Source organism: Suillus plorans, assembly GCF_016647745.1.
Source record: "Suillus plorans strain S12 chromosome Unknown HD556scaffold_4, whole genome shotgun sequence".
NCBI classification, from domain to species: Eukaryota; Fungi; Basidiomycota; class Agaricomycetes; order Boletales; family Suillaceae; genus Suillus; species Suillus plorans.
In genome coordinates this window covers 1,071,616-1,096,162 of record NW_024537388.1, presented here as the reverse complement: position 1 = coordinate 1,096,162, position 24,547 = coordinate 1,071,616, and the positions used below count along the sequence as shown (strand labels likewise).

General features: G+C 48.5%; 8 protein-coding genes across 8 annotated transcripts; 3 read left to right on the top strand and 5 right to left on the bottom strand.

Moving 5' to 3' along the window:
- On the bottom strand, positions 1 to 2,355 carry HD556DRAFT_1330994 (GWT1-domain-containing protein). The gene is made up of 8 exons (XM_041301746.1): positions 2,182 to 2,355; positions 1,713 to 2,132; positions 1,475 to 1,660; positions 1,288 to 1,420; positions 1,129 to 1,233; positions 832 to 1,076; positions 549 to 770; positions 1 to 497 (listed from the first exon to the last, which is right to left on the bottom strand). Exons 1-8 carry the CDS (start codon positions 2,272 to 2,274, stop codon positions 351 to 353), a joined length of 1,551 nt encoding a protein of 516 aa, XP_041166285.1. The 5' UTR covers positions 2,275 to 2,355; the 3' UTR covers positions 1 to 350.
- An 803-nt stretch (positions 2,356 to 3,158) lies between these two features.
- HD556DRAFT_1227147 (amino acid transporter) lies at positions 3,159 to 5,210 on the bottom strand (the record flags this gene model as incomplete). The annotated part of the gene is made up of 11 exons (XM_041297139.1): positions 3,159 to 3,338; positions 3,388 to 3,454; positions 3,512 to 3,597; positions 3,658 to 4,116; positions 4,171 to 4,222; positions 4,273 to 4,307; positions 4,359 to 4,578; positions 4,626 to 4,686; positions 4,735 to 4,799; positions 4,849 to 4,907; positions 4,962 to 5,210. 11 exons carry the CDS (start codon positions 5,208 to 5,210, stop codon positions 3,159 to 3,161), a joined length of 1,533 nt encoding a protein of 510 aa, XP_041166284.1.
- A 1,426-nt stretch (positions 5,211 to 6,636) lies between these two features.
- Positions 6,637 to 8,743, top strand: HD556DRAFT_1226722 (uncharacterized protein; the record flags this gene model as incomplete). The annotated part of the gene is made up of 7 exons (XM_041297101.1): positions 6,637 to 7,251; positions 7,299 to 7,368; positions 7,429 to 7,613; positions 7,667 to 8,078; positions 8,124 to 8,227; positions 8,278 to 8,341; positions 8,388 to 8,743. The coding sequence occupies 7 exons, from the start codon at positions 6,637 to 6,639 to the stop codon at positions 8,741 to 8,743; spliced, it is 1,806 nt and encodes a 601-aa protein (XP_041166283.1).
- Positions 8,744 to 9,580: 837 nt separating this feature from the next.
- HD556DRAFT_618353 (uncharacterized protein) lies at positions 9,581 to 13,246 on the bottom strand. The gene is made up of 4 exons (XM_041311105.1): positions 13,018 to 13,246; positions 12,361 to 12,963; positions 11,767 to 12,299; positions 9,581 to 11,718 (listed from the first exon to the last, which is right to left on the bottom strand). The coding sequence occupies exons 2-4, from the start codon at positions 12,843 to 12,845 to the stop codon at positions 9,689 to 9,691; spliced, it is 3,048 nt and encodes a 1,015-aa protein (XP_041166282.1). The 5' UTR covers positions 12,846 to 12,963; positions 13,018 to 13,246; the 3' UTR covers positions 9,581 to 9,688.
- Positions 13,247 to 14,705: 1,459 nt separating this feature from the next.
- Positions 14,706 to 16,729, top strand: HD556DRAFT_1226737 (Pkinase-domain-containing protein; the record flags this gene model as incomplete). The annotated part of the gene is made up of 10 exons (XM_041297103.1): positions 14,706 to 14,738; positions 14,865 to 14,993; positions 15,292 to 15,369; positions 15,434 to 15,522; positions 15,573 to 15,783; positions 15,834 to 15,861; positions 15,914 to 15,976; positions 16,030 to 16,107; positions 16,157 to 16,363; positions 16,419 to 16,729. 10 exons carry the CDS (start codon positions 14,706 to 14,708, stop codon positions 16,727 to 16,729), a joined length of 1,227 nt encoding a protein of 408 aa, XP_041166281.1.
- A 311-nt stretch (positions 16,730 to 17,040) lies between these two features.
- HD556DRAFT_618450 (laccase) lies at positions 17,041 to 19,599 on the bottom strand. Its single transcript, XM_041311106.1, has 12 exons — positions 19,358 to 19,599; positions 19,253 to 19,304; positions 19,134 to 19,202; positions 18,922 to 19,082; positions 18,796 to 18,869; positions 18,719 to 18,746; positions 17,943 to 18,669; positions 17,875 to 17,895; positions 17,678 to 17,826; positions 17,607 to 17,630; positions 17,495 to 17,559; positions 17,041 to 17,441 (listed from the first exon to the last, which is right to left on the bottom strand). The coding sequence occupies exons 1-12, from the start codon at positions 19,504 to 19,506 to the stop codon at positions 17,329 to 17,331; spliced, it is 1,632 nt and encodes a 543-aa protein (XP_041166280.1). The 5' UTR covers positions 19,507 to 19,599; the 3' UTR covers positions 17,041 to 17,328.
- Positions 19,600 to 21,681: 2,082 nt separating this feature from the next.
- Positions 21,682 to 22,603, top strand: HD556DRAFT_1303909 (uncharacterized protein; the record flags this gene model as incomplete). The annotated part of the gene is made up of 5 exons (XM_041299634.1): positions 21,682 to 21,797; positions 21,829 to 21,848; positions 21,870 to 22,073; positions 22,136 to 22,308; positions 22,370 to 22,603. The coding sequence occupies 5 exons, from the start codon at positions 21,682 to 21,684 to the stop codon at positions 22,601 to 22,603; spliced, it is 747 nt and encodes a 248-aa protein (XP_041166279.1).
- A 577-nt stretch (positions 22,604 to 23,180) lies between these two features.
- HD556DRAFT_1226732 (uncharacterized protein) lies at positions 23,181 to 23,819 on the bottom strand (the record flags this gene model as incomplete). Its single annotated transcript, XM_041297102.1, has 1 exon — positions 23,181 to 23,819. The coding sequence occupies one exon, from the start codon at positions 23,817 to 23,819 to the stop codon at positions 23,181 to 23,183; it is 639 nt and encodes a 212-aa protein (XP_041166278.1).
- Positions 23,820 to 24,547: the final 728 nt, after the last annotated feature.

Sequence of the window (24,547 nt, the reverse complement as noted above, 5' to 3'; positions counted from 1 at the left end):
ATGGCCGTTCCTGTCTCACCACTGCACTCAGCACCATCCGTGTCCCTCTTCACCATGCCGTCATGACGGGCCGCTCCTGTAGCGAACTGTCTTATGCACATGCAGATACCGTGGTGCGTGCATGTCGTGTGATAGAATTCATACTACCAGAAACACATGCCTCACATACCACTGCACCTTGTTCGCACTCCGAACGATCACGGTAAGCTTTCAGTTTGAGACGTAATGAACTGAAGACTGAAACAAGCAGCAAAATCCAAACAAACGTCTCGCGATAGCATCAACTGGTAGAGGTTCAACTGTAAGAGCGGTTCGGGAAGGTATGTTATTTGATATATTTTGAAATAGCCTCACATCTTCCATAACCGTTTCCTCCTACAAAGCCATGCAAAACCGCACATGCCCATAGAGTATGCACACAATACACACATTGCTTTCATGTCACCCACGAACATAGTCTGGATATTGAGATTGATCAAACCGGTGGCCACATTTGACTGAGTATAGATGTCAGGACGCCAAATGCAGGTGATATTAGCAAGACGAACCAGCAAGAACAGGATAAATGCATTCTTGTTAATAGACTCCAACAGCGCGGGTGCGCTGTTTTTTGGCCCCTTTTCCTCGATGAGAAGCCGTTTGCCTGAGGGATCAGTTGGATCTCGTATCTTTAACGTTCTGGTGGGAAAGAACACCATGTCGATTAAAATGTAGCCAAGGATGAAAGAGGTGTTGTAAGCTGCAACCCAGAGAACATATGAAATATTTGCCTAAAAATCATCTCAGCACATGGGACTTTCACACGAAATCGTGTACGCAAACAGGACGAACCATTCTTCTAGACACTTCTAATCCAAGCCTCACGAAAGCCAGAAGCATCCACCAAACAACTGAATACGAAAACAGCTCAATGACAATCTTTGCATTCTGTCTGGGTGCTGAAGGATCAAGTTTGCTAGGTTTGTGCGAGGATGGCCCGTCGAGTAATTGGTGCTGCTGCTTCCGGAAAAAAGAAGGGGAGGGCGGAAGTATGACAGTTCCTAAGGACAGGCCGAGTATGTGGATCGAAACATAACCTGGTGGAGAGGAATTAGAAGACGCACATCCTACAAGAGTAACGAGCTATACCCAGCAATGAGATCAAGCCCTCTTTGTTCGCAAAAATAACGTTGCTCCGTGAAGCGTTGAGCAGAAAGTCCTTCATTCCTCCAGACGACAATGCGAATTGATGTACTATTAAACAGGCATCTTATTCAAGTTTCTTATGACGACCGGACTATCACTTACAAACTCCAATCCAAAGACCCAGCAGAGCGACGGGGATACGCAAGATGATAGGATGCAACAAGACCTCGGTGATAGGCAAAAGCGCAAGCGTGAGGAAGAAATTCCAATGCACGCCGTATTCAGTTACATGTTCCTAGTTGTAGTTGTTAAGCGATGGGTGAAACATGAAACCTATGCAAGACCCTACAGGATATTCAGTGCCTTTCACGAGCACGACGCGAACAATGCCTAACACAATGATGGGTATCATCTTACGGGAGACAGTCTTCAGTTTAGGAAGGATCGGAGCCTGGAGGTAAGATATGTCTTTGATGATTGGAATTGCAGACACCACCCCTTGAGAGAATACAAACGAGCCAACGCCGATGTCCATCTATGAATCAAATTGTGTGAAAGTTGAAGAACATGATATGTTCTAGACGCACCAAAGAAACACCATATGTCTCACACTTTGCTAGGATACGGGGGAACACTGGAAAATCAACAGCGAGTATACACAAAATTGTCATTAACATCATATGAGCACGGTAGGTGGTCAGAGCAGGTAAGGGATTGAGGGATTGAGATGAGTGCATCGGTGGAGTCTCTGCTCGACTTCTTCCATTTGGCGAAGTTGGTTCGTCCCGACTTTCAGCCGGTAAAGGCGTGCCTCTTTCAAGAGGGGGGAGAAGGAGCAAAACAAGCATCGGTACGAGTAGTAGGAGAGACAGTGCGCCAGGAGCTTCCGCGAATAAAGTCATAGACAATAGCAGAGGCATGGCAAGTATTACAAACTCTGCCAAGAAATATGCGGAACCAAATGCTTGAACACGCGAACGCAGTGCTGAATGAAGAGCGATCGAGGACTGAAGATGGTCAGCTTGCTGAAGTGGGAAGACACGTAGGGATACACACCAATGCAACGCCGCTTATCATATTTACATGAAATACTGTCGAGCCAGTCATTCCAGAGACAAAAGCCTCCTTCGAGGCCTTGTAGTCACCCATGGCGATCTGCAAGAATAATATAGTCAGTTGCTAATTTGTGGTCTGCAACACCATGCAATGCGTCGGACTATTGAATTGGACTACATAAGACAAATATCAAACAAATATAGCTTGTTTAAATTTATTGCCTTCCCAGGGTTGTCCCAGGGTCTTTCCAAAGCTGTACCACATCGACTTGCTACACCGGAATAGACTAGGGACATTACTCGTTTCCGCAGTAATTTCTAGGCTTGGGACATCCTAAATGTGGTGAAGAGCTGGTGGATGTATAGGACGTCCTCTAGATGGGAAGCCGGACTGCACATGTCGTATCCAAGGCCTCTCATTGAGTCGTGGTATCTGTATCACTGGCTTCATTTGCAGATACCACTTGGTGCCTTCTTTGGACGTGACCATGTGGGGAGCTGCTCTTGGCGTACTCCTCAAAGCTCGAGCTGTTAACGGTCTTCCATGACATATGGGCCCCACCATGGCACCATTTGATTCTCGTGGCTGCGAGTGAGGAAATAGTCTCTTCACCAGCCTGGACGTATCTCATGAGGCGCTCGCGGCGCTCCTCCATAGATGAATCTTCCAGCTCCCTCCAAAGGTGCCCGAAGACGCTCTGTCCCCCCGCGGCATCACCCCTCCCTATAGCACCATCATCGAGAATAACTCATTCTTCGAGCCCAAACAACAGGATGCAATCGGCTATAAGCCCTCTCGTTCTGTGCGCATCCAAATAAAAGTATGACGCATGTTTCTCTTGCACGTACTGCGATGAACATAAATTTTCTTGCGATGTGATTGGTTAAACATTTAGAATTTATAATGATTGTACCACTACCCATGTGATACGAGGCCAAGAATTTGCCTTCTTATCTGTTTGGCCTTTGACTCTCATGTCAATGTCGAGGCATGGCCGTTTTAACAAGGCCTTTAAAGCTATGCCTTCCCCACCAAAACCAGTTGATCGTGATCACGACCAGAAGACCGCCCACAGCAACAATTGCGTAGTTCATGTTGAAGACGTTCACTGGGTATGCCGTAGGCAGGATGAATAAAACACAGACGAAAATGGTGAACTGTACGGATAATGAATGGGAATGTATGACAGATGAGGAAGTTGCGTACCAGAAGACTGGCCAAGTTCACTGGCCACGACCATTTTCCGAGGCGGAAAGGTCCAAAGTCCTCGATGCTAAATTCAAGAAAACAAGTCAAGTGTGGCTCAAATACATCATTGTCAATGACGAACGAGTCAGGCCAGAACACGCGAATAATGATGGGTTGCATGTAGCTCAACATCACCGATATGGCTGCCGAGGATAAGATGGCGTTGAACTGTGAAAGCGCGAATACTATCAGAGCAAAGAAACACAGTAAGGTGTTGGGTCGACTGACTGCAATCGCGGACCCGATGTAAGCGCATGATAGGATGCATCCTATCAAGACGCTACTCCAGACACCCCAATATGGTGCTTGGAATCGGTTCAAGGTCATGAATTGTTTTTTCAATGGGAATGCATTATCTCTTGCGAGCGCATAGAACAGTCTCGAACTTGCAGTAAACGTTGTGATTGCAGCCATCACTTGAGAAACCATTATCACAACCAGGCACATTTGTGACAATCGGGGCCCGACTGCATCGTAGAAGAGTTGAGCAATCGGGATGGCAAACGTGGTGGCCTGAACGGAAGAGATATCCTGGACTGCGAAAAGAAGTGCAAGCAAGTAGGCGAGGCCGATCAACCAAGAACCTGCGATGCTGCCTACTACAGCGAGCGGAGCCAGGATCTCTGCCCGTACAGCTTCTTCCGCTACTTGAGCTGCTGTTTCGCACCCCTCGAGCGTGTATACAGCCTAGGGTAAGGTCGCGCCGTGAGTCAGTACAACATGTGTAGAGCCGATCCTCACCTGAAGAAACCCAAGAAGCACGACAAAGCCTTGGGATTGCCAGCCGGTGAAGCTAGTCGACCAGTCAACGACTCTTTCATTCATAAAATGAGCAAAGCTTACTTTTGAACATTAGTAAACACGAAGTCAACAGAGTTCTGTCAGACATAATCAGATTCCGCGTGCCTTGGGCTTTGACAGAACCTTACCATCTTGGGTGCTTTCACAAGCAGTGTGGTGACTAAACAAACTGTGCCCCCGAGCGTCCACCAAACAAATAATGTGCTCATGTGTCCTATGGCCTTCGTTCCAATAGTATTGATTATGCCAGAGAATATGTTTACGGCCCATGCGATCGCAGCGATTTCTAGTCTCGTTAGACTTCTTCCTCGCCCAACCTCTGCCATGGACGAAAGGTACAGAGCGGCACTAGATGACAAATCGTAGGTTCTGATTCAATGATAGAGACAACTCACCTCAAATTAGCGGAAACACCAGTGAATACCATCGCCATAGAATAAAGCCAACCAGTAAAGACTGATCATTCATTCAGGCACTGCTCGGAGGATGGACATTGAGACTTACAGCCAAGGATAGGCACGTCTGGTTTCATCTTGCAAACCCAGAAGTAGAGTCCTCCCATTGTTGGGCTATGCGACAACCTAAGACGTAGGCTCTGACAGGACATGGATTGCTTACTATGCGCTGCAAATCTCTGCAAAGCTGAATGCGATCAGAAGCATGAATAAACTGCAAATCTGGATGGAACATGAGTTATTGTCATATTCATGGAGATTAAGTGTCAAAATCACATTCCATCCCCAAAACAGACCCAGGGGACCTCCAGAGAACAACCCCGTCTGAAGAGCGCTGCTCATTCCGTTTAGAATGCCGATGGAACAGAATGATATCCCAAGCACTCCGAAGAGAGACATCTCGCGGCGGAATTCAGGTCTATACCCCAGGTCCAGAAGGCGTTGGTCGGATACGGTAACATTGCATGCCTCTTCCTTGGTGATGACCTTTCCCTCACTAGAGGATGGACTTTCTAGCTGGCCCATAGTGAATGTAAGACACACTAACAGTCGGATAACCAACGTTATATGGAACGAGAGAAAGTAGAGATAAGGTGAGAGCTCAATTCCAGATTCAGGTCTATGTCATGCTCAGGTCCGGAAGGTGTTGGTGGGAGAGGCAACAATATGCGCCTCTGCCTTGGCATTGAACACTCTCCCGTAGCGGAGTAAGTACACTGTGACTTAACTATGGTAGACGTGTCCTACATTAACAGTCGATATTAGAATACATCAACAGGTGACTGGTGGGCTCACTGTGAGAGAAAGTATATCCGATAAGACAAGCAGCTCGCTCGCTATTACTATCTAACAAGCAGCCATTTGCTTTTGGACAATAGACACCACGAAATGTAATGTCAATGTATTGGATAAGCAGATGTGTTTGAGCCTTGAAATTGACGGCGGAACACCGACCAAGACGATATTGATTCAACGCCAGATTGGCACTGACTATGGTGATGTCTCTATTCGTGCGGTTGGGTCAGTCGGCGGGAAATCTTATAGACGAGAGGCATGCATCTGTGATTTACAATTCCCTAATGGCTTGTGAGCATATCGTCGGCCACCACTGCTGCCAGCGGGCAGCATAATCCCTCGTCCGCAGTTGATGAAGCTCACACATGTTTGAGTTCGCAGCCTAAGAGAGGTGAAAAGGATCGATGGCTTCAGTTGATTGCTTCACGAATATTTTGAAAGAGTCGTGTGGCGAGTCAACTACATAGAACAAGCGGGTGGACTCGCATTTGACAATTGAATGACTGCAAGCACTGGCATGCAAGACAACGGCAAAGTTTTGGGACATGAGGGTAGCCGCTGGCAAGGGAGATAACCTAGGCGGAGTTAATGGGCAGGTGCCAGGCACCATACCTGAAGTTCACCTTCTCCAAATATTGCTATGGCCTATATCCTGGCAGACTAGCTTCGATACAAGACCCGACATGATCCACGAGATTTCACACGAACCTTTTCAGGACGGAATCATTGGACATGTAAGTACAGTGAGAGTAACAAAGTGCATGCAGCACGTCGAACTCATCTCCTCGGCAGGTTAACTTCGGTTGATAATATTCATAGGCCAGGTGTTCATTTCCGCCGCAGTACAACCACACTGTATGCCTACTAATGGCATCAATACTCCCTCACTGTGACTCGGACTGATTGACACGATGCAAACACGTTTCATGAATATTCCATATCGATCATCGCTTCCATGCTTTACCGGCGCAGGTAGCATGCTTATCCATCTGCATTCCATATAGACTTGAATGCAAGTCGCCTTTAACATCCTCTCATCATCCAAGATTCCCATTCACACTAGCCAACGACGCGGTGTGGTCCCGTACTTATTCTAATACCTTCATTTTGCTAGCCTCACCTTCCAACCGATCCAACAGGTTGAACCATTCCAAACATGGAAGCCACAACACTATCAGTATCAAGTACCTCTCCTGCCGTGAACGCCTTCCAACTTGTATTCCACATCGATGTCTTCCTTCTCGCACTTGCCGGTGTGTTTGCCCTGTTCGCGCTCCCTCGTGCTGTTGCACGCTTCTCCCGCGCCGCAGAATGGCGCCATGGACATATCCTCCGTGCCATCCCGCTCGAGCGTCGAGCGCCAAGGCCCCCTATGCGCTCCGTACAATCTCCTTCAGCCGGCCCCTCCACAGCTGACAACCTTACATCGGAGGAATCACACACCTTGCATTCCGAAGCACATCTCATTCGACACCCAGCGGCAAAGAAAGAAGGCTGGTCACTCCCACCCCATGTCTGCGCATGGTCCTCGCGCATCCCAACTTTCGCTAATATCCTGAGGTACAGACTGGACGCTGGCTTCTCTGTTGGTCAGGCACTGATCCTGGTGATCTATTCTGCGGCTCTGGTCTATGCTGGATTCCTAAAGTCAAACCCCTTTGCCGATCCGTTGCGTACTGGATTCGTAGCGATGTCCCAGATTCCTGTTGTATATTTGTTGGCGACAAAAAATAATATATTGGGTATATTTCTTGGTCTCGGGTATGAGAAGGTCAGTGATTGTAATCTCTCGGGTTAACTCTTACGGACTCTCCACAGCTCAACTACATCCATAGGTTTGCGGGGACGCTCCTCGTGATTGCATCTAACGTACATTCGATTGGTTACAGTGAGTTTGAGAAGGACGTGATTGCTCAGCGCTGATGTCCGGTGGTCGCCCTCATTCTAGTTTATCAATGGACGATCGATCATACATTTTCTCAAAACATTCGCATGTCACCACACATATGGGCCTTTGTTGCGCTCGTCATTGTAGATCTTATATACCTATTTTCGATCCCATTCTTCAGACGACGGGCATACAATTTCTTCTACTGCTCGCATGTCGTATTATTCGTCTTCTTTCTCCCAGCTGTGAGCCCAAATTGCGTCCATGCCATTGCCAGCTTCTAACAATGCATATCCAGCTTCATGCTCATCAACCTGGCGTCTGGCCATACGTCATTGCAGCCGCCGGTATCATCAGCCTCGACTACCTCATCCGATTTATGAAAACACGCGTGTTTAATGCACGCATACGTCCTATTCCAGATCTCATGCTCACACGTATCGAAGTTCCCCAGCTCAATGCTGGCTGGAGGGCAGGACAACACGTACGCCTCCGTGTGCTTTCCTCCGCCATGGGATGGTTCGGTTGGGCAGAGAGTCACCCATTTACCATTGCTACCGCTACGAAGACACCTGAAGGCATGGTGTTATTGTGTAAGAAGACCGGTGGGTGGACAGGGAGATTGTATGATATGGCAAAAGCTGCGGGGTACGGATCAGATGAAGGTGCATATGGGAGGACGGTGCAAGTTATGATTGAAGGACCATACGGTAAGTGGCAACAGGCATTTTTAATGGTTGTTTATTGTCGTGTAGGTGGACCAGGTCATTGCGTATTTGCGAGCTACTCTGCCGCGATATTCGTTGTTGGCGGAAGTGGGATTACCTTTGCTCTCTCAGCTGTGCAGGACATCCTACAAGTAAGTCAAATTGAGCATTTTTAACTTCCTGTCTCAACCTCTGCTGCTAGAGAGATTCGGAAGGTGCCAGTCGAGTAAAAATTATAGAAGTCATTTGGAGTGTTAAAGATTCTGGTCCGTATTGTTACCGTATTGACTGAACGTTCCTCATACCCATTAGCCTCCCTCACTCCACTTGTCCCTCAACTAACGGCGCTTATCCAACAAAGCATCTACACGCCACTCAAAATATCTGTCCACTACACGCGCACATCCGAGAAACCCGCGGGAAAGGATTTCCTCCCACCAGGGCTCACACTCACCGCAGGACGTCCAAAGATCGCCAAAGTCCTTGACGCAGTGATGTCGCGTGCGGTATCTTACGGTTCTAATGTCAAGGCCAGCTTGGACATCACAGGTGTCGTGGTTGGCGTGTGCGGCCCAACGGGTATGGGTGATGATGTCGCGCACGCGATTTCTCAAGTAGATGGTGGAAGACGCTGGGCCGTTGGTGGGATTGAGATGCACGAGGAGTAAGCGTTCGCTTAATCTCGGTGCATCATCATCTGATGATCTTCAAAAATAGGGTGTTCGGGTGGTAGTAGGCTCGACGGCTCTTCTGCGGCGTTCCTCGAAGATGGGGTGAGGGGAATAACATATTTAATCACCGACTCCCACCGCAGTGTAATTTTATCTCAGTGAGACAAATTCATATTCAGCAACACAACGTTCTCCGTTCGTACCTGCAAGCTCATTATGTAACGGGGATTTATTGTTATCTAATTTGAGCGTGTATAGATCACGATTTCGTACATACTTACATAGTTGATTGATTTGGGGGTGGGGTGGGACACCGATCAACGGCAAACTGAAGAATTAATTGCGTCCAGTGCTACCGAGCACTCACGGCAACTCTATCACAACTCTAGTTCAACATCAAGGTTGTGATCCGTGCCAAATCGGTTCGCTTCCATGCTCTTTCTTTACGTGTGGACGGTGGCAACCCGCCTTTGTCATCGTCTGCTTGTAGGGAGCGGCGTTTGGTAAACGCGACTGATGCTTAGCTAAAATGTATATGCCACGTGCACATTGACGAAGGAAGGCGGGTGCACAACGGGTGCAACACGTCAAGCTCAAAATGAATGAATTTTATGACCGTGTGCGAGGATCCATTAAGCAATGAAAGTTCCAGGCCTGCTGAGACTAAGTGACACATGACCAGTAGATTCGATCAATATATCTGATGGTCTAGGTAAAAGCATTATTATAATGCTGACTATTAGGCGGAAGCCGGAGATGTGTCAATTAAGATCCTCTAAAGAAACAGATGAGCTCGCAGGTACACCAGAAGATAACACGCACTTACATGGTGGCGAAAACGCGAAAGCTAGTGCGAAAGAAAGCATGATAGACATGAATAAGGATTAGAGCAGTTAGTAGTCGGTTCCCAAGTTTTGGTTCTATTGAACTGCATTTCTGTTTTCACCAGACTGAGCGTCCCTCCTCTGCCCTACCCAATGCCACTTCCAGACCCAGAGTATATTCCTCCCCGTTCCGCTCAAAGACCACCTCCTGGCTGGCTATTCCCTTTCCCTTCTCACACATGCCTTTTGTCACGCTAGCTTTCCCACTGATAGGCACTGGGGCATGAAGGTGCGCATAAGTGAGGTAAGACTCAGTCACTGCAATGGTTGGCGCTGCCGTAATGGGGGTGGTTGGTGGTGGCGCAACGTAAGCCTGCGACAGATCCTGATAACCCTCATCGGTTGACCTCGAAGAGAGAGATGGACTACGTGGGCGACGTGGGCACGTGGGTAAGGACACAGCACGAACTCGAGGGGTAAATGGCGGAGCTGTTACTAGCGGAGGCCGTGTAGGTGTAGTTTTTGTGGGCGATGTCAAGCACAGCGTTGAAAGAGGTTGGAATAAAAGTGCACAGGCATCGAGTGTTCCATTGTCGGATTCATCGTCGTTATCGTCATCATCATCGGTGTTATCTTCACCAATGGCAGCCTGATACGATGGAGGAGGCGTCCTTGGCCTAAACATAGGGAGTTCCTGCGAGGATTGAGAGCAAGGATACATGCTCGTAGTCCGCGCACGCGCATGAAAGGGAGAACAAAAGAATGGATCATCAGTCGCACTGACATCACCCTGGTTGATACCATATCTCTCGTCCGGAGTGATGCCTGAGTTAACTTCAGGTGAAGTCGGCGACGTAGGGCTTTGCGGGAAGTCGATCTTGGAGGTTCTTCCTTCCTCGTCGTCGCCTTCCTCACGAACAGGAAGCAATTTAGTGGGACTTTCGAGGAATGAAACACGCAGGGGGCGCTTCAAAGCCGCTGTTCCTCCACCACGTTTCAGGTCAATATCTCCGTATTTGCTGTGACGACCAGTGTCTTTCTTGGCCACATCATCCGCGCTCCACACATACATGGCTAATGGTGACCGCCTGACAGGTCTGCCTAACACAAGGCCAGTCGGGATAATCGGTCCATTCACCTTTTTCACAGGTGGTATGAGTCCAGGAGGTCGATAAGGGATATGCACAGCAGATGGGACCGAACCATCCCATACCCTCGTACCCGGGCTAGAACCCTGGACAGCGACCGAAAATAAGGTTGGCGCAGAAGCCGCAGTGACTTTGATGCCTGCACTCCATGCACGCCTGCGTGCCCTAATTTCAAGCTGCCCCTCAGATTCAGGGTCCATCAATCCACCCCCAAAAGAGCTTTGTGACCATAACAAGCCCCAATGCTCCTCGCGTGCGCGAGTACGCACATAAGTTAGAGCACTTCGAATTCGTGAAAGTAAGGCAACACGAGTGGAAATAAGTTCCTCCGCGTTCGGAATGGACATGCGCTTGGGCAGACGAGACGGTGATGAAGGGAAATGCGTGGATAACTGCTGTGGATGCATCGCCGATCGGCAGTTCCATGGCGCCGCGGTAGTGGGCTTGGCACATATGTGCGGCGCAGCAGAAGGATCTCCGGGGCTTGGACGAAGAGGTCGAGTTTTTGGACGGGAAGAAGTGGTTTTTGAGACAACCGTCGGAACAGCGTCAAAATGACTGCGCTGCTGAAAGCATGAACCGTTCTCAGATAATCTTGGTAATGTAGCCGGGAGCGGCAGAGGTAGCATTTCACCGTCCTCGGGGGTACGCAAAGATGTTTGGCTTTCATCTGACTCATCTTCCTCGGTGGCATCGGACGGCATAGCAGCAAATGTCATGTCAGCATAATAGTCGCCACCCTCGTAATCACTTCCAAAATCCTCGTTGAAATTGAGCTGTCCGTTGTCGAAGGTGAACTCCGCTCCTAGGCGCAGGGCGCCAAAATTATCGAAAGCGACATGGTCATCATCATCCCACACATCACCAAAAACATCAGTTCCAAAGCCGAAGCTCTCGCGTAAGAGGCTGCCATTCTCCACGCTGAACTCAAAAGCATACGCTTCCAGTTCATCGCATGCACTTGGGTTACGGACATGGCGAATTGCGCCGCATTCGTGTGCTACGAGCTTTTCAGAAATACAGCATTCTAGAATGGAATCAACCAAACCTTGTTGGTGACGAGGATATACGACGCAATCATCATTTTCACCCTCGACTTCGTCAAGAAATGGCGAAGGTACACGCCATTGTCCTTGCGTCTCTTCAGAGCCGCGCTCACCAAAGTCAAGAGCGAGTCTCCCTTCACTTTGTATCCTTCCATGTCTGCGAGTCGCACCGCGCCCAGGCTGCCAGGATTTCTCGATTTCCCTCAGTTCGGTGCGAGCACTGGTAGCCATACCACGGAGTACCCATTCAGTGTACCCTGCATAATGGTTGTGAGCCGAAAGCGCGCAAACAACATGTCGTCTCCAGGCATCTATAAGTGTAGCGCGTGCACGACGACGGAGAATTGGCGGATCTGTTGATGGTGGGAAAGCGGGGTTACAGGGGGAGACTGGAGATTGCGGGATGGGAGAAAATGATGTATTGCGGGGTGTAATAGGGGGGATTGGCGGAAGGGGAGAGGGAGACGAGGGGTAGGGTGTGGTAGGTGATGGAGGAGGGGCCGGGGGCGGAGACAAGGAACGTGGTACCAACGAGCTGAAGAGCAGCCCAAAACAAGTCAGTCTAGAGAAAGCACAAGGAACACGACAATACGTACGAGATCAAAGAAAACAGCAGGGAGCGCTGCTTCTTATGCCTGCTCAATTTCGGAGACTTCGGGGGGGCGCTAGGGATATCCTGAGAACTGACCGCATTGCTGCAGATGCTAGTGGAGGTGGCGTATTCGAAGCTATCTCGTCGAGATTCCTGTTCAGTGCACGTTTTAACGTCGTCAAGAACGCCTTGAAGCATCTGCATGCAGTGCGAGTTCATAGGCAGCTTTTCAATGCGCCCATCAACGAAGTTCACGACGACCTCCTTGGTTGGTAGATCGAACATGACTTCAGTTATCCGGGCGACCAGACCAACTGAACGGTCGAACACATGAATGTTCTGGGGAGGTTCGAGGCATAACACCGAGGCCAGATGGTGTAACTGGTTTGACCACGCAGGGGGAGTAGGCAAATTAGGAATGTTGATCGGAAAAGAGACGTTGTAGAGAACAGTGCCATGTGATACGGAGGGGACGAGACGGATGAGCATGGTGACAATTAACTGGGTGAGATATGGTAAAATCTAGTGAAACTGGTATGTTCTTCGTCGTAGTCCACATCCAAGTATGCAAGAAAGCAAGAACGGGACGATCCGTTGGTTTTCTGGGCTGTACGTGAGTTTACGTTAAAACTAATTTGTGGCAGGCTACTATATCACGAACTCGGGTACGCACAAGAAGTTCGGGACCGTAACCGCTTCTGAGCCAGCCGATGTTCATGAATGCAAGATGTAGCACACTGAGCGAGCCTGAGCATAGTTAATAGAGCTTATGTGGGCCAAACGTAGCAAGTTCAAACTTGATGGGAGTGAAGATTCGTGGTTTCAGACTCTGCACTCATGTCCTTGGATTGCGTGACAGTCACAAGCATGCCATTTAAGGTTCCGAGACAAGATGCATCATGATGGAAAGTATTATTAATTATTACTTGGACGGTAGCCTGCATAGTCGCCCCTTTATTGTAGCCCCTTTTGTTTCGACCTGTACTTCAGATCAGTACAACGTTTGGAAGATTCTATGGGCACGACTCGGAAGTGTGCTGATCTTGGCTTGCGACGTGCGTTGTTCGCGTCAAGATTATTTCCACACTGTTCTCCCTAAACCTTACCTTTTACTTAGATTGGTCCGGTACTATCAGTTAAGTAATGCCCCAAAAACCTCGTAATGATCCCGTGCACTATGGTGCCAATCGGTAGATTCAGAGTCCGAGTCATTGGTCAAGACATGATAGGACATAGTCTACCAAATTTTGCGCAAGTCAAACACGTCTGAAGCTGTGGGTTCCTCTGACTGTTCGAACATTACTTATGAATGACCAGTGTTAATGACTCTCTGACTTGTCCAGCCAACGGCACACAGGTATCGAGACACCTGGTAACTAAATTGCATCAATATGGGAATCACTATGCAGACCGGTGAATTGACGTACAACTTGATCAATATGGAGCACGGCTTGTGGAGGACAGAGTACTAGTGTGAAATGCTAATTCTTCGGAGTCGAATCCAGCTAGGGCTACTTACCTGCAGTGATTGGTGAACCTCGCTTGTAAGCGGCGGGGATCCGAGATGAAAACCTCGTGTTCTTGCCTAGCATAGCCAGTGCCAGCAGGTTCTTACCCAGCCTTAAGCTTAAAACTTGACTCGGGTCGAGTAAGGTGTTCGACGAAAGAACAGGTTACAGGGACGAAGAGAGACCTTGTCAGGAACGCAGTGCAGTCGAAGTGCACAGCTCTGCGGCAACTTGGCAAAGTATTACCTGTGCTTCGAATTCGACATAGAAGGTCAGCGAAGCGCCCACTCGTATTTTAAACGGTATATATTTACCTGATACCCTTCGACCTTTGATAATTCCAGGCAGTGAGCCTACTGCTTCGTCCCTCGCCGTGACCATCCCTCACCGACTTATTGACATTTTTCGAGTCCTGACGCGACAGCATGGGGAATAACGTGAGCCAGCAGGCAGAAAAGCGCAAATCGAGACGTGCGCAAACCCTCACTCCGCCTCAAAAGCCCTCGCAGCGGTTTTCGACTTCTACGTTGGCAGCGTCAGTGGGATTGAGCAAGCGTCCGCAACAGCAAACTTCTTCGGTCGCATCATCGCCCCCACCGACCATCGTTGCTGTGCCGGAGCCAGAGCCACAACAGGAACCAGAGCAAGTCAGCAAGCCGCCCACGCCGCCGCCGCCACCCCCAGAAAAGGAAAGCATACCGGAGTCTGTCATTGAGGTGCGATTTGATTTGGTCTGCTCTACAGCTGCTTCTAAATCTCATCTTCTTCCAATTCCTCCATCTACCCCTTGTTCGTTTCATCGGACCACAAGAATCAGGACTCTTACGCTCAGGGAGCAATCATGCCGTCTCAATCTGCTACCGTTCCTTGTCAGGTATGTGATTGAATCCTGCCGCCCACAGTTATCATCCAGAAAGGAGGGGATAGTTTGTCCCTCATCGCATGCATTATCGCTCTTCTTGCTTTTCTCGTTCTGACATCATCTGCTTGCTTGCTGCAGTACCGCACAGGTCGCACGCTTGGAAGCGGCACATATGCTATCGTGAAGGAGGCCATACACATCAAGACAGGCAAATACTATGCTTGCAAAGTCATTAACAAGAAACTCATGGAAGGGAGGGAGCACATGGTGAGCATGGATACGCTATCCCGCTTTGTATCGTTTAGCTGCGCTGCCGCTGCGGGCGCATCCTGCATTTGAACCTGTATTGTCTGATTATATCATGCTGTCAAGTAACGTTACAGCGCGTCAGTCATGGGAAAAACAAGCGCGCTGCGATGATTTCGATAACGATCGCTGATCAGGGCACATTCTGTCCAATGATCTACCAGCCGCCAGATCCAAACTTTTGCAGGCCCGCAACCACTTTCCCTCTTCTTTTGCGATATAACATCGGACCAACAGTGCTGATTACGTTTTACTTCAGGTCCGCAACGAGATCGCTGTATTGAAGAGGATATCGAGTGGTCACCCAAATATTGTGACACTGCACGACTACTTCGAGGTCCGTGCACAGCGAACACGCTCTTGTACAGCGTGTTGACCAAATGCTCCATTTCTATTTTTAGACATCACACAACCTCTACCTTTGCTTCGATCTTTGCACTGGTGGCGAACTCTTCGATAGCATATGTGCTAGGGGACAATACACTGAGGCGTGAGTATCCCCTATTTCCCATTTCACACATCACCAATTCCACACGCAAGTGACGCGGCTGGGCTCGTCCGCACCATATTTCAGGCAGTTAAATATATCCATGACTGTGGGATCGTGCATCGTGACCTCAAGCCGGAGAACTTACTCTTCCGGTCGAAGCCTGAGAAGACTTCGGAAATCATGATAGCAGACTTCGGTCTTAGTCGAGTCATGGCGGAGAACAAGTTGAGCATGTTGACGGAAGTTTGCGGCACGCCTGGGGTGAGTTCGAGTTGTTCGGCTCCCGCACGTGGATTAAAACGCTTTGGTAGTACATGGCGCCCGAGATCTTCAAAAAGAGTGCGACAATGTGATTCTACGACATTCACCATTATCCTAACACTGTTTCTAGCGGGTCATGGAAAACCTGTCGACGTCTGGGCCATGGGCGTAATCACGTATTTCCTGCTTGCTGGTACGCATATATGACACGCTTGTAATGATTTCAGTGCTGAAAGCTTGGTATAGGTTACACCCCTTTCGATCGTGACACCCAACGACAAGAGATGGAAGCCATCATCGCCGGAGATTATAAGTTCGAGCCTGGTCTGTTCCTTCTATCTTTTGCCATCCGAGCCACCTCATACGTCTACAGATGAGTATTGGTCCCTTGTCTCTGACACTGCGCGGACGTTTGTTGCCACTTGCTTGACTGTCGATCCCGACGAACGCCCGACTGCAGCACAGATGCTTGAGCACGAGTGGCTCACATCTGAGGTACCTCACTTCGTCGAGAACGAGACGGGTGAGCCAAGAGACTTGTTGCCACACGTCAGGAAGGCGTTCGATGCAAAGAAGACATGTGCGTCTCATTTTCCCCTTTCACTCGTGAAATTACTGAGCAACGTAACTTGCAGTCCGAAAAGCCGTGCTGGGTATGATGGCGATGAGGCGCATGACATCGCTCGTCCATCACCTGTCACCAGAGGCGCAGAAGTTGAACGATGATTTGTACCAGTTCAAGCAAGAGTCTGAAAAGGAAATGCTCGAGGATATAAATGTCGTTCACCATCACAACGCCGACGAAGAACGATCGCTCAAGTCTCAGGACGATATATCTATTGCAAAGGGTCCAAATGGGAAAGCGGCGGAGGGTATCGATGTTAGTGAGAAGCTCGCTGCTGTGAGCCTGGCTGCGAAGTCAGGTGGCAACCCCAAGAGCATTTGACCACGAACGCTAGCCTTGATATTGACTACAAGGATGGAATTACTATGTTGATATACGTAGAGTTAAGATGATGCACGCTCTTTCGTCGATCTCTCTATCATGTACTTGTTATCGATACCTGACACCGCACACATTAATCACTATTCCTTCTGGAAATACTCTTAGGCTTCGAGGGAGTGGGGTCTTGCCGGAAGATGTATGCTACGTGACAGTTATTAATATTTGAGAACCTTGTACATTGCAGAATGCTCGTACAGTAATTGGTGGCTGAGTAGAACTATTTGGACTGTGCGCTGCATATAAGCTGATTCTGTACATGGCTGCAGTCACTTCAGCAGTGTGCATTAATTTTGTTCGATGCCCGCCATGCAATAGGAGCTTCCTGTCGACAATCTATGATGCGGCACTACCCATGTACTGAATTAAAACACTTTGTTCGATATTGCTGGGCATTCTATCTAGGCATTCTAAGTACAGAGCGTAGGTTGTATGAATGTCTCATGTGAGGCGCAAATGTTCCTCGGTGTCATCAATTGTTCTAAGCAATATAGAACCACCCTTTCTTGCGCTTTCCCCCAGCCCTGCTGGTGAAAATGTCTTTAGTGATCGGGAAGAAGCAAGGTCGTTATATTAGCTGCTTCTGCATATGAGTCGACCACCCCCAATTGTGATGTCAACGAATCGTATGCAGGGCAAAGGTCTCCCCAGGCAGCTAGGAAACAATCGCGATGAGTCGTGTACGACCAAATCCCACGTAATACCCACTGGGTAATCCCTTCAGGTGTGTCTGGGTTTCAGTGGGACTCTCAGCCATAACAATCGCGAAGCCACTAGGGTACTGAGTCTCATAGTAACGAAGTTTGGCCAAAAGACTCACGCATCGAGATGCCAGTCTATGTGACTGTCGGAGGATGAGTACAAACTATGCAAATGGGCTGGGATGCTCACCAGTGCAAAAACCAAGGTCCGGAATTATCTGTGACCCACCGTATGACCATTTTCTCACCTGCAGCACCGCTAGAGACAACATCCCTGCGCACAGGATTTAAATAGTTGAATTCACTGGCACCACCTGAATGTACGACATCAAATGCGTGCTGGATGTTTGTCAGAATGTTTCAGCACCAAAAAGACCGAATGCAAACCCCGTGCAAGTGGATCGGGTGCTAAATTCCATCAGACGCTATGCAATTACGGAATGAATATTGCTTACTGGTGCGCCGAAGCCGTTTGTAGTCATGGTCAGTTCCACAACTTTATTAGCCTCCAGCACAATAACACTTCCTATGGGCATCAAATCGGTGGCATCTTGTGCACCACTAAGAATTTGCAGGAGTACTGGCACGATGGGAGGTTCGTAGACAGCACCGTTGATAAAAAACAGTCCACCGATGTTATCGACGACCAAGTTCAGGTTGATTTCCGCCTTGCCATACTCAGGAATTCCAGCTGCACCAGGATTAATGAGGGGATGAAGGTTCGTCTCGAGCATCGGCATGGTGCTGTCTGTGTAGTCCGTGGCTGGATCTGCAGCTGGTGCACCTCTGTATCGCAGGATGGCGCAGTTAAGGCCACCGTCAAACGTGGACCCAGTGGTACTTGGAAGCGCGCGAAGCCAATAGTTGTTCACTGGCTTATCAGTTGTGAGGATGACAGAATACCGTTGTCCAGCGAAAATCCGGAGCGAGTCGACTAAGAGTGGCTCAGTAAGTATACCATCTGTTTCAATCACAGTGAGGTTGTGTCCGTCGATAGAGAATTTGAATGAAGGCTCGCAGGACATCCCAATGAGTCGCAGCCTGTATCTCTTTCCATACTCGACGTTGACAACGGCAAGTTCGGATTCTGGCCCGCCAACATATCTACCAAGCCCATTAATCAACGTTGAATCCGGGCCGACGCCAATTATGTAACGTAGAATTGTGGACACGATATGATACCTGTGGAAAGATGACGAGAAGGCAACTAGAAATGAATTTTAGGATTTACCAATCGGCAATGCTAATAATTGTGGTCTCTAGCAATGATTTAAGCTAAATACTATGATTATATGTTCGTTCACTTACCATCATCGACGTCATACAAATAAGACAGGGGATCATCGGGATCATAAATTACCAAAGGGCCACGGAGACCATCACTGGATATCAGGATCTCAAAACATCTTGTCAGAAAAGTTTGAGTCGACAAACCATTGCTGTGTGGAATAATGGCTATGGTACCAGTAAGTGCCAGCCTGATTCGGGGCATCAAAGGCGTGAAGGAATGAGTAGTTTGGGGGAATGGGACATTGTGTGACGAATGAAACACCATCTGCATAGTTCGTTCCGTTCTGGAATAGCCCATGCCAATGCTGCAATATCATTTAACTACCAAAAAAATACAGGTAGATTTGGTCACTCACAACACTGGTGCTTGTGAGCATAAAGCTATCATCTAGCTTATTCACTACGTTTATGGCGAAGTGGTCTCCCTATATGCGAAACTTTAGAAACACATAAAGGATGCAGGTGAAATTGATACCTTGTTAGCTTTGATCAGAGGACCGGGAAATGTTCCTCCGGCAAGTGTTGTCCTGGTAAATCACAACATCGTCGAACGAACATAAATAATTGTGGGTGCACTTACGAGCGTGAAAATCCATCTGGCGCAATAACTTTATTTGAGATAGTTAAGTCAGTAGAAGGTCCCAGCGACCGAGAAGTGAGGAGATATGATTGTGATGGAGAAAAAATGGACACTACGGCAGCATACGTCGCCAGGGATGATAAATACATACCGCAATGCAGTTGTTGTGCTTGCAACGAAACAGAGCGACAGATGTGAAGGAGGCCAAGTACAAAGGTACTGGGCGACCATATACATTAGTGTCGGAAACGAAGAGGGAGTCGCTAGGTTACCGTGAAGATGCTGGGTCAATGATGTTGCTAAGATTGCATCTTCGTCAAAGGTCGTCGAAGGTCATCATAATCTCCGTGCCGCCAATGCGGCCCGAACAGACCTACCTGAGATCCACAGGGGATAAACATTATGAACTAAACTGCGAGATTTGAATGATTGATAACGGTTTACTGTCCGCTCTTCCGGTGAACCAGAATATATAAATTCAAATGAAGTAGGCATTTGATGCTTGCGGCATTTTGAAAGCCTGCAAAAAGGTGATGTATGGCTTGAAGTTGTTGGCTCCGGTTACACTAGTGGACAAGACTCACCAGTCACTTGCGAATACTTGCGTCAAATTCAAGGCAGTCTACTGTGGAAGAGGACAACTACCAGGTGACCTCTGTGGCTTTGTGGGTCCGAGGCCAGTCCTCGAATGCACGGTTGCCCGTAGTCGTCAATGGATTGCACAGCAATATTCACAGCCAACCATTGAATTCCACAGTTTGACAGACAAAACTTTGTTGCTATGATAAGATTTTTGATCAATGGCAGTAGCGTGAATACTAAGCAAGCCTTCACCTAGCGGTCCTAGCCTCACCTCAAGCCTCAAGTTGAGCACCTTCGCGCACTTCTGTGTTGTTCTCTCGAACTTATTGGCTTCGAAAAACAAAGTGTTTGTATCACTACTAGGTTCAATAGCAGGTTCCCCCCAGATCAGCGCCACAGACTTTATTAGATCGACGGCGGTACATGCGCACCAAGTCCCGGACTTCCGCTTCCGATCATTTTCTCATTGCCTTGTCTACATTCTTGTATATGCTAATTATACACGGACAAGATCCTATGTGCTGTCGACCACTGCTTGTGAGACCGGGAAGTCGGGGAAGTGTGGCTGGCAACTGCTACCACTGGTACAGCTAGAAGCCTTCTGTTTCGATACACGTATTCTTGCCTCAGTCACGGTGGTGTGCAAATGGTGCTGCCAAAGATATGCCGATGCAAAACATAAGAAACAGTAGAATTACCATGAGCGAGTTGGCGTCAGTGTCAGTGTCACTGTAATCAAGTGAAAGTGGCACTCGTAGTAGACAGGGTTTAGGGCAAGCCGAGTCCAGCTCAATATTTGCTCGAACTCGGAGGACCGTTTTGACAACGAGAAACTGTACACTCGCAGATCATATCGTACACTACCGGTCAGCGAGAACGCTGAGGACAAAATGTGCGAGGCAGATACTTAAGGGAGAGATCTACGCGCGAGTCTCGACAAAAACACTATAATAGGGCTATTCCAAATTTATCATATTTTTTCTCTCTTCCTTTTTATATATAGACGAGACGACAAGCACACCAGTGATGGGCCAATATCAGACGACACTCTCGAGAAATACCGCACAGTCGAGGCAATGGATAATACAGAATCGAAACGAGCATGCAGCGTTGTCAATTTTCGAGGAGCCACGGTGCCCTAAACCCATGGATGAGATGTCTTCCGAGTGTATCTTTGGAACTCATCCGAGGACCAGCGTTCTGCTGCTATTCAAGCCTTGTATTACAGCACCAGTTGCAGCTATAGCGATATATGCGCCTCCCATCGAATGTCCAGAAATAGTAGGCGAAAAGAACTGGCGTAGTGCAGTGAGCCAGATCTACGGATGACGGTGAAATCGTTGGTTACGGACAAACGCATATCGGCTGAGAAGTGCCAAAGGATCGTTCCGTCCCTCATGCTGTGCCAAAAGCAATTGATAAAGTAAAGTACATGACTAACTTGCGACAAGACTGAATTTTGAGCGTGACAGGCCAAACCAAGCGTTGAAGAGTCTTGAACCCAGTGACGAGCATAGCGACAAACGAGATGTCGTCATAGATATCAGAGTTTGCGAAAGCATCCACTACAAGCGTGAGGTCGTCGAGGGAGAGTGGCAATTTGCGAATGACGGGTTGAGAGATATGTGTATTGCAGCGAGAGACGAGTAGTGCCTTGCGGACATCACGTACTACTCGTGGAAAATGTGATTCCAGTCAACAAACGATGCCCGATCGGTAATAGCTAAGTACCAATACCCATCATGCCTACTCTTGTTCCAGTGGAGTTCAACTTCGAACTGAACTGCTTCATCTTGGGCGATGACCCCAGCCGCACGTTTTCAGTCAAGATTTTAGAGACGGATACCGTCAGCAAACAGTGAGGAATGCATTTCGTGACGTGGATGCAGACACTCTCCAGCTATGGAAGGTGAGTAATCTGATGCCACAGTCTGGGAAGTTGGTGGTGCTGAGTCTCTGACGATATGGAACTTGAAGGTTAATATCGACCCGGAGAAGGAGAAGTTAGATCTCCCGCATGACGCCGAGAACCTTAAGCCACTTACCCGACTCTCCAAAGTGTTCACCGTCAGACAGGAGGATGAACACCTTCATCTATTTGTGCAACACATCGTCGTACAACCGCCACCTGCTGGTAATTTATCGCCACTTTTTCATCCATACTGATTGTGGTACGATTAATACGTTCTCTACCAGCCGACTACCCGTCCATCCACCTCAACTGCTTAGTCTTAGATGACGACCCCAGCCACATCTTCCCAGTCAAGATTTTACAGACAGACACTGTCAGTAACCTGAAAAAGGTTATCAAAGAAGAAAATAAGCATGAATTCGATGGTGTCGATGCTAAGCATCTTAAGCTATGGAAGGTCAGTGACCCAATGCCACGATCTGGCAAGTTAGTGCTGATGCATATCTACAATATGTAAGGACGAAACGTTTGATCCCGCGGAACCAATTCGCGTGACTCTCCTGTCTGTGGTCTATCATATAAGGTCGATATTGGATATTGACCCAGAGAAAAAGGAGAAGTTGGATCTCCCGGATGATGCCAAGGAGCTTAAACCGCTCACGCAACTCTCCCAAGTGTTTACTGTTGGACCAGAGGACGGACACCGTGACCTTCATATACTCGTGCAATACCCTACTAGTAGACGGAACTAATTTGATATGGTGGCTGAGCTCAGTGAGCTGACCGCTGCCTCCCAGACGCCTCCCGCGATCATTTGCAACCGTCATCTTCCACACTCCCGAAAACGACACAGCAACTTCGTGCAGAGTGGATCCAGAATTTTGAGGAATTTTGCTCGAAAACTCCGCCTTCCTTTGTTTACTCTACGTGAAAAAGGCAACTTCGAGTGATAGATTAGAAGCTATATATATATGTTCTCCGTCCTTATTTTCACAAGGAAAACAGTGCTATAGAGCTTCGAAGGTCCGGAGTAGAAAACTTAAAATGTGTTGTTGCATGAGCTATGAGGCGTTTTCCAAATTTCTACTATATATTGCAACTTTGGCCCAATGATAGATACTACTTTGAAAGGGCAGCAAATGAAAATTGGCACAACGATTGCACATATATATCAATAATAAAATGTTGCCTCTATGGTACTGACGATAGTTAACTGCGTAATCATACACGTAACGTCAATGGAAGTATTACCGATCTCATGCGCGAGAGGGTGAGAAATATCATAAATCCTAAACAATTCAATGGCAGACGATATGAAAGATGACCTATTTACGCGCCCTCTGTCATGAGGTCAGGTTTTCCCGTGGAAATTGCGAGGGACGTGAGGAGCACTTCCCATGCCGTATCGAGGGCACACCAGAGCCGCTCGTCGGCGATGCCCAGTGCAACCGTATTGCGCCACGTGCTGTGCACTTTGGTAATGTGACGCAGCAGAGCGCTCACCGTATATGTATCGGCAATTTTCTGAGCGAACTGTCTGAGAAGAGGCATGACAGTGGTAGGATCATCGAGGTAGAGTTGGGGTGGGGTGGGTAGTGGCATAAGTGACCCAAGAAGGTGGTCGATACGCTTCGTATATAGGAATGAGGAGAGCTGAGGGAAAACCTCAGGGGCAGGGATGCACAAAGGAACCACTGGCACTTTGATCACCTGGCCTGCGCACTCTGCGATTGCTGGTGCTGGAGTAGGTAGAACCGGAAGGTTCGCGCAGTGGATAGCAAAAACGAGATTGTGTGCAGGAAACAACGTGACGCGACGACGGCGAGCAGGGGCCGGCTGGCGGGATGAGAAGACCGCGAACATGTGGGTGGGCACGTCAGACGAAACATCGTTGACAATTATCGAAAGTTCCCGCGGGAGGACATTGGAAGCAGGTTCAGCTTTGATCCCTGCAAGGACACGGAGCATGCTGAAAAAGGATTCGTCAGATGATCGATCGACTACCAGATGAATCTTGACTTACTCGGGCCCGAGGCATTCTAGTCCATCGCGAATGTAATCAATATGGGTGTGAACAAGTTCAGGTGCCACAGCCTGAAGTATGGACACCGGGATCTCAGTGGGCTTGGGTCGAGCGAGGAGTCTGGGAAGGGAGATGATCTTAGACACTGTTGTTGAGTCTCCCATCTCGACATCGCGAGAAATAGTGGGGACATCCATCCGCACTGGAGCAAGAGGGCTTTTGGACGGAGTTTGCTCCTTGCGCTTCTTGGCATGCTCAATTGCATGCCTAAGGTAATGGGCTCCGCCTGAAACGAGAGCTCGGCGACGACGAGAGGCACCCTGGATACCGGTGCGAACTTTGGATGGTTTCGCAGTAATGCGTGTAGCGGGAGGAGTGTTCTCCGAGTCGATGTGACGAACGTAGTTAGCCGTTTGCGAGACCATTGTGATGTGATAAAGGCGGAAGAACTGAAAATAGCGGCTTAAATGGCAAGGAAGCTTGAAGGGCTTCGAGGGGTTGAATGCAAGTAGATGACGGACGCGTTTTTCGAGGGGAACTTGACTGAGGGTTCCATGACAGGAGGGGCACCTTTATAAACCTGCAAGGGAACAAGAAGGGACGAGTGGATTGTGACGTGACGTTTCAAAAGCAATCCATCAAGTCACGCTCGAAATTTCCTCTTAAGCAGATT

Bases quoted from the DNA above. Each gene is read 5' to 3' on its own strand.
- HD556DRAFT_618450 (XM_041311106.1), bottom strand. From the start codon at position 19,506: ATGTATTTATCATCCCTGGCGACGTATGCTGCCGTAGTGTCCATTTTT. The intron at 19,203-19,252 runs GTATCAATTTCA...TTTCGCATATAG, and splicing joins CTCTGATCAAAGCTAACAAG to GGAGACCACTTCGCCATAAA. The intron at 17,631-17,677 runs GTGAGCATCCCA...ATCCTCCGACAG, and splicing joins GGACCTTGGTTTTTGCACTG to TCACATAGACTGGCATCTCG.
- HD556DRAFT_618353 (XM_041311105.1), bottom strand. From the start codon at position 12,845: ATGCTCATCCGTCTCGTCCCCTCCGTATCACATGGCACTGTTCTCTAC. The intron at 12,300-12,360 runs GTACGTATTGTC...GCTGCTCTTCAG, and splicing joins CTGCTGTTTTCTTTGATCTC to CTCGTTGGTACCACGTTCCT. The intron at 11,719-11,766 runs GTTTGGTTGATT...AAAAGCTCGTAG, and splicing joins ATATCCTCGTCACCAACAAG to CACACGAATGCGGCGCAATT.
- HD556DRAFT_1330994 (XM_041301746.1), bottom strand. From the start codon at position 2,274: ATGGGTGACTACAAGGCCTCGAAGGAGGCTTTTGTCTCTGGAATGACT. The intron at 2,133-2,181 runs GTGTGTATCCCT...GACCATCTTCAG, and splicing joins TGATAAGCGGCGTTGCATTG to TCCTCGATCGCTCTTCATTC. The intron at 1,077-1,128 runs GTATAGCTCGTT...CCTCTCCACCAG, and splicing joins GGGCTTGATCTCATTGCTGG to GTTATGTTTCGATCCACATA.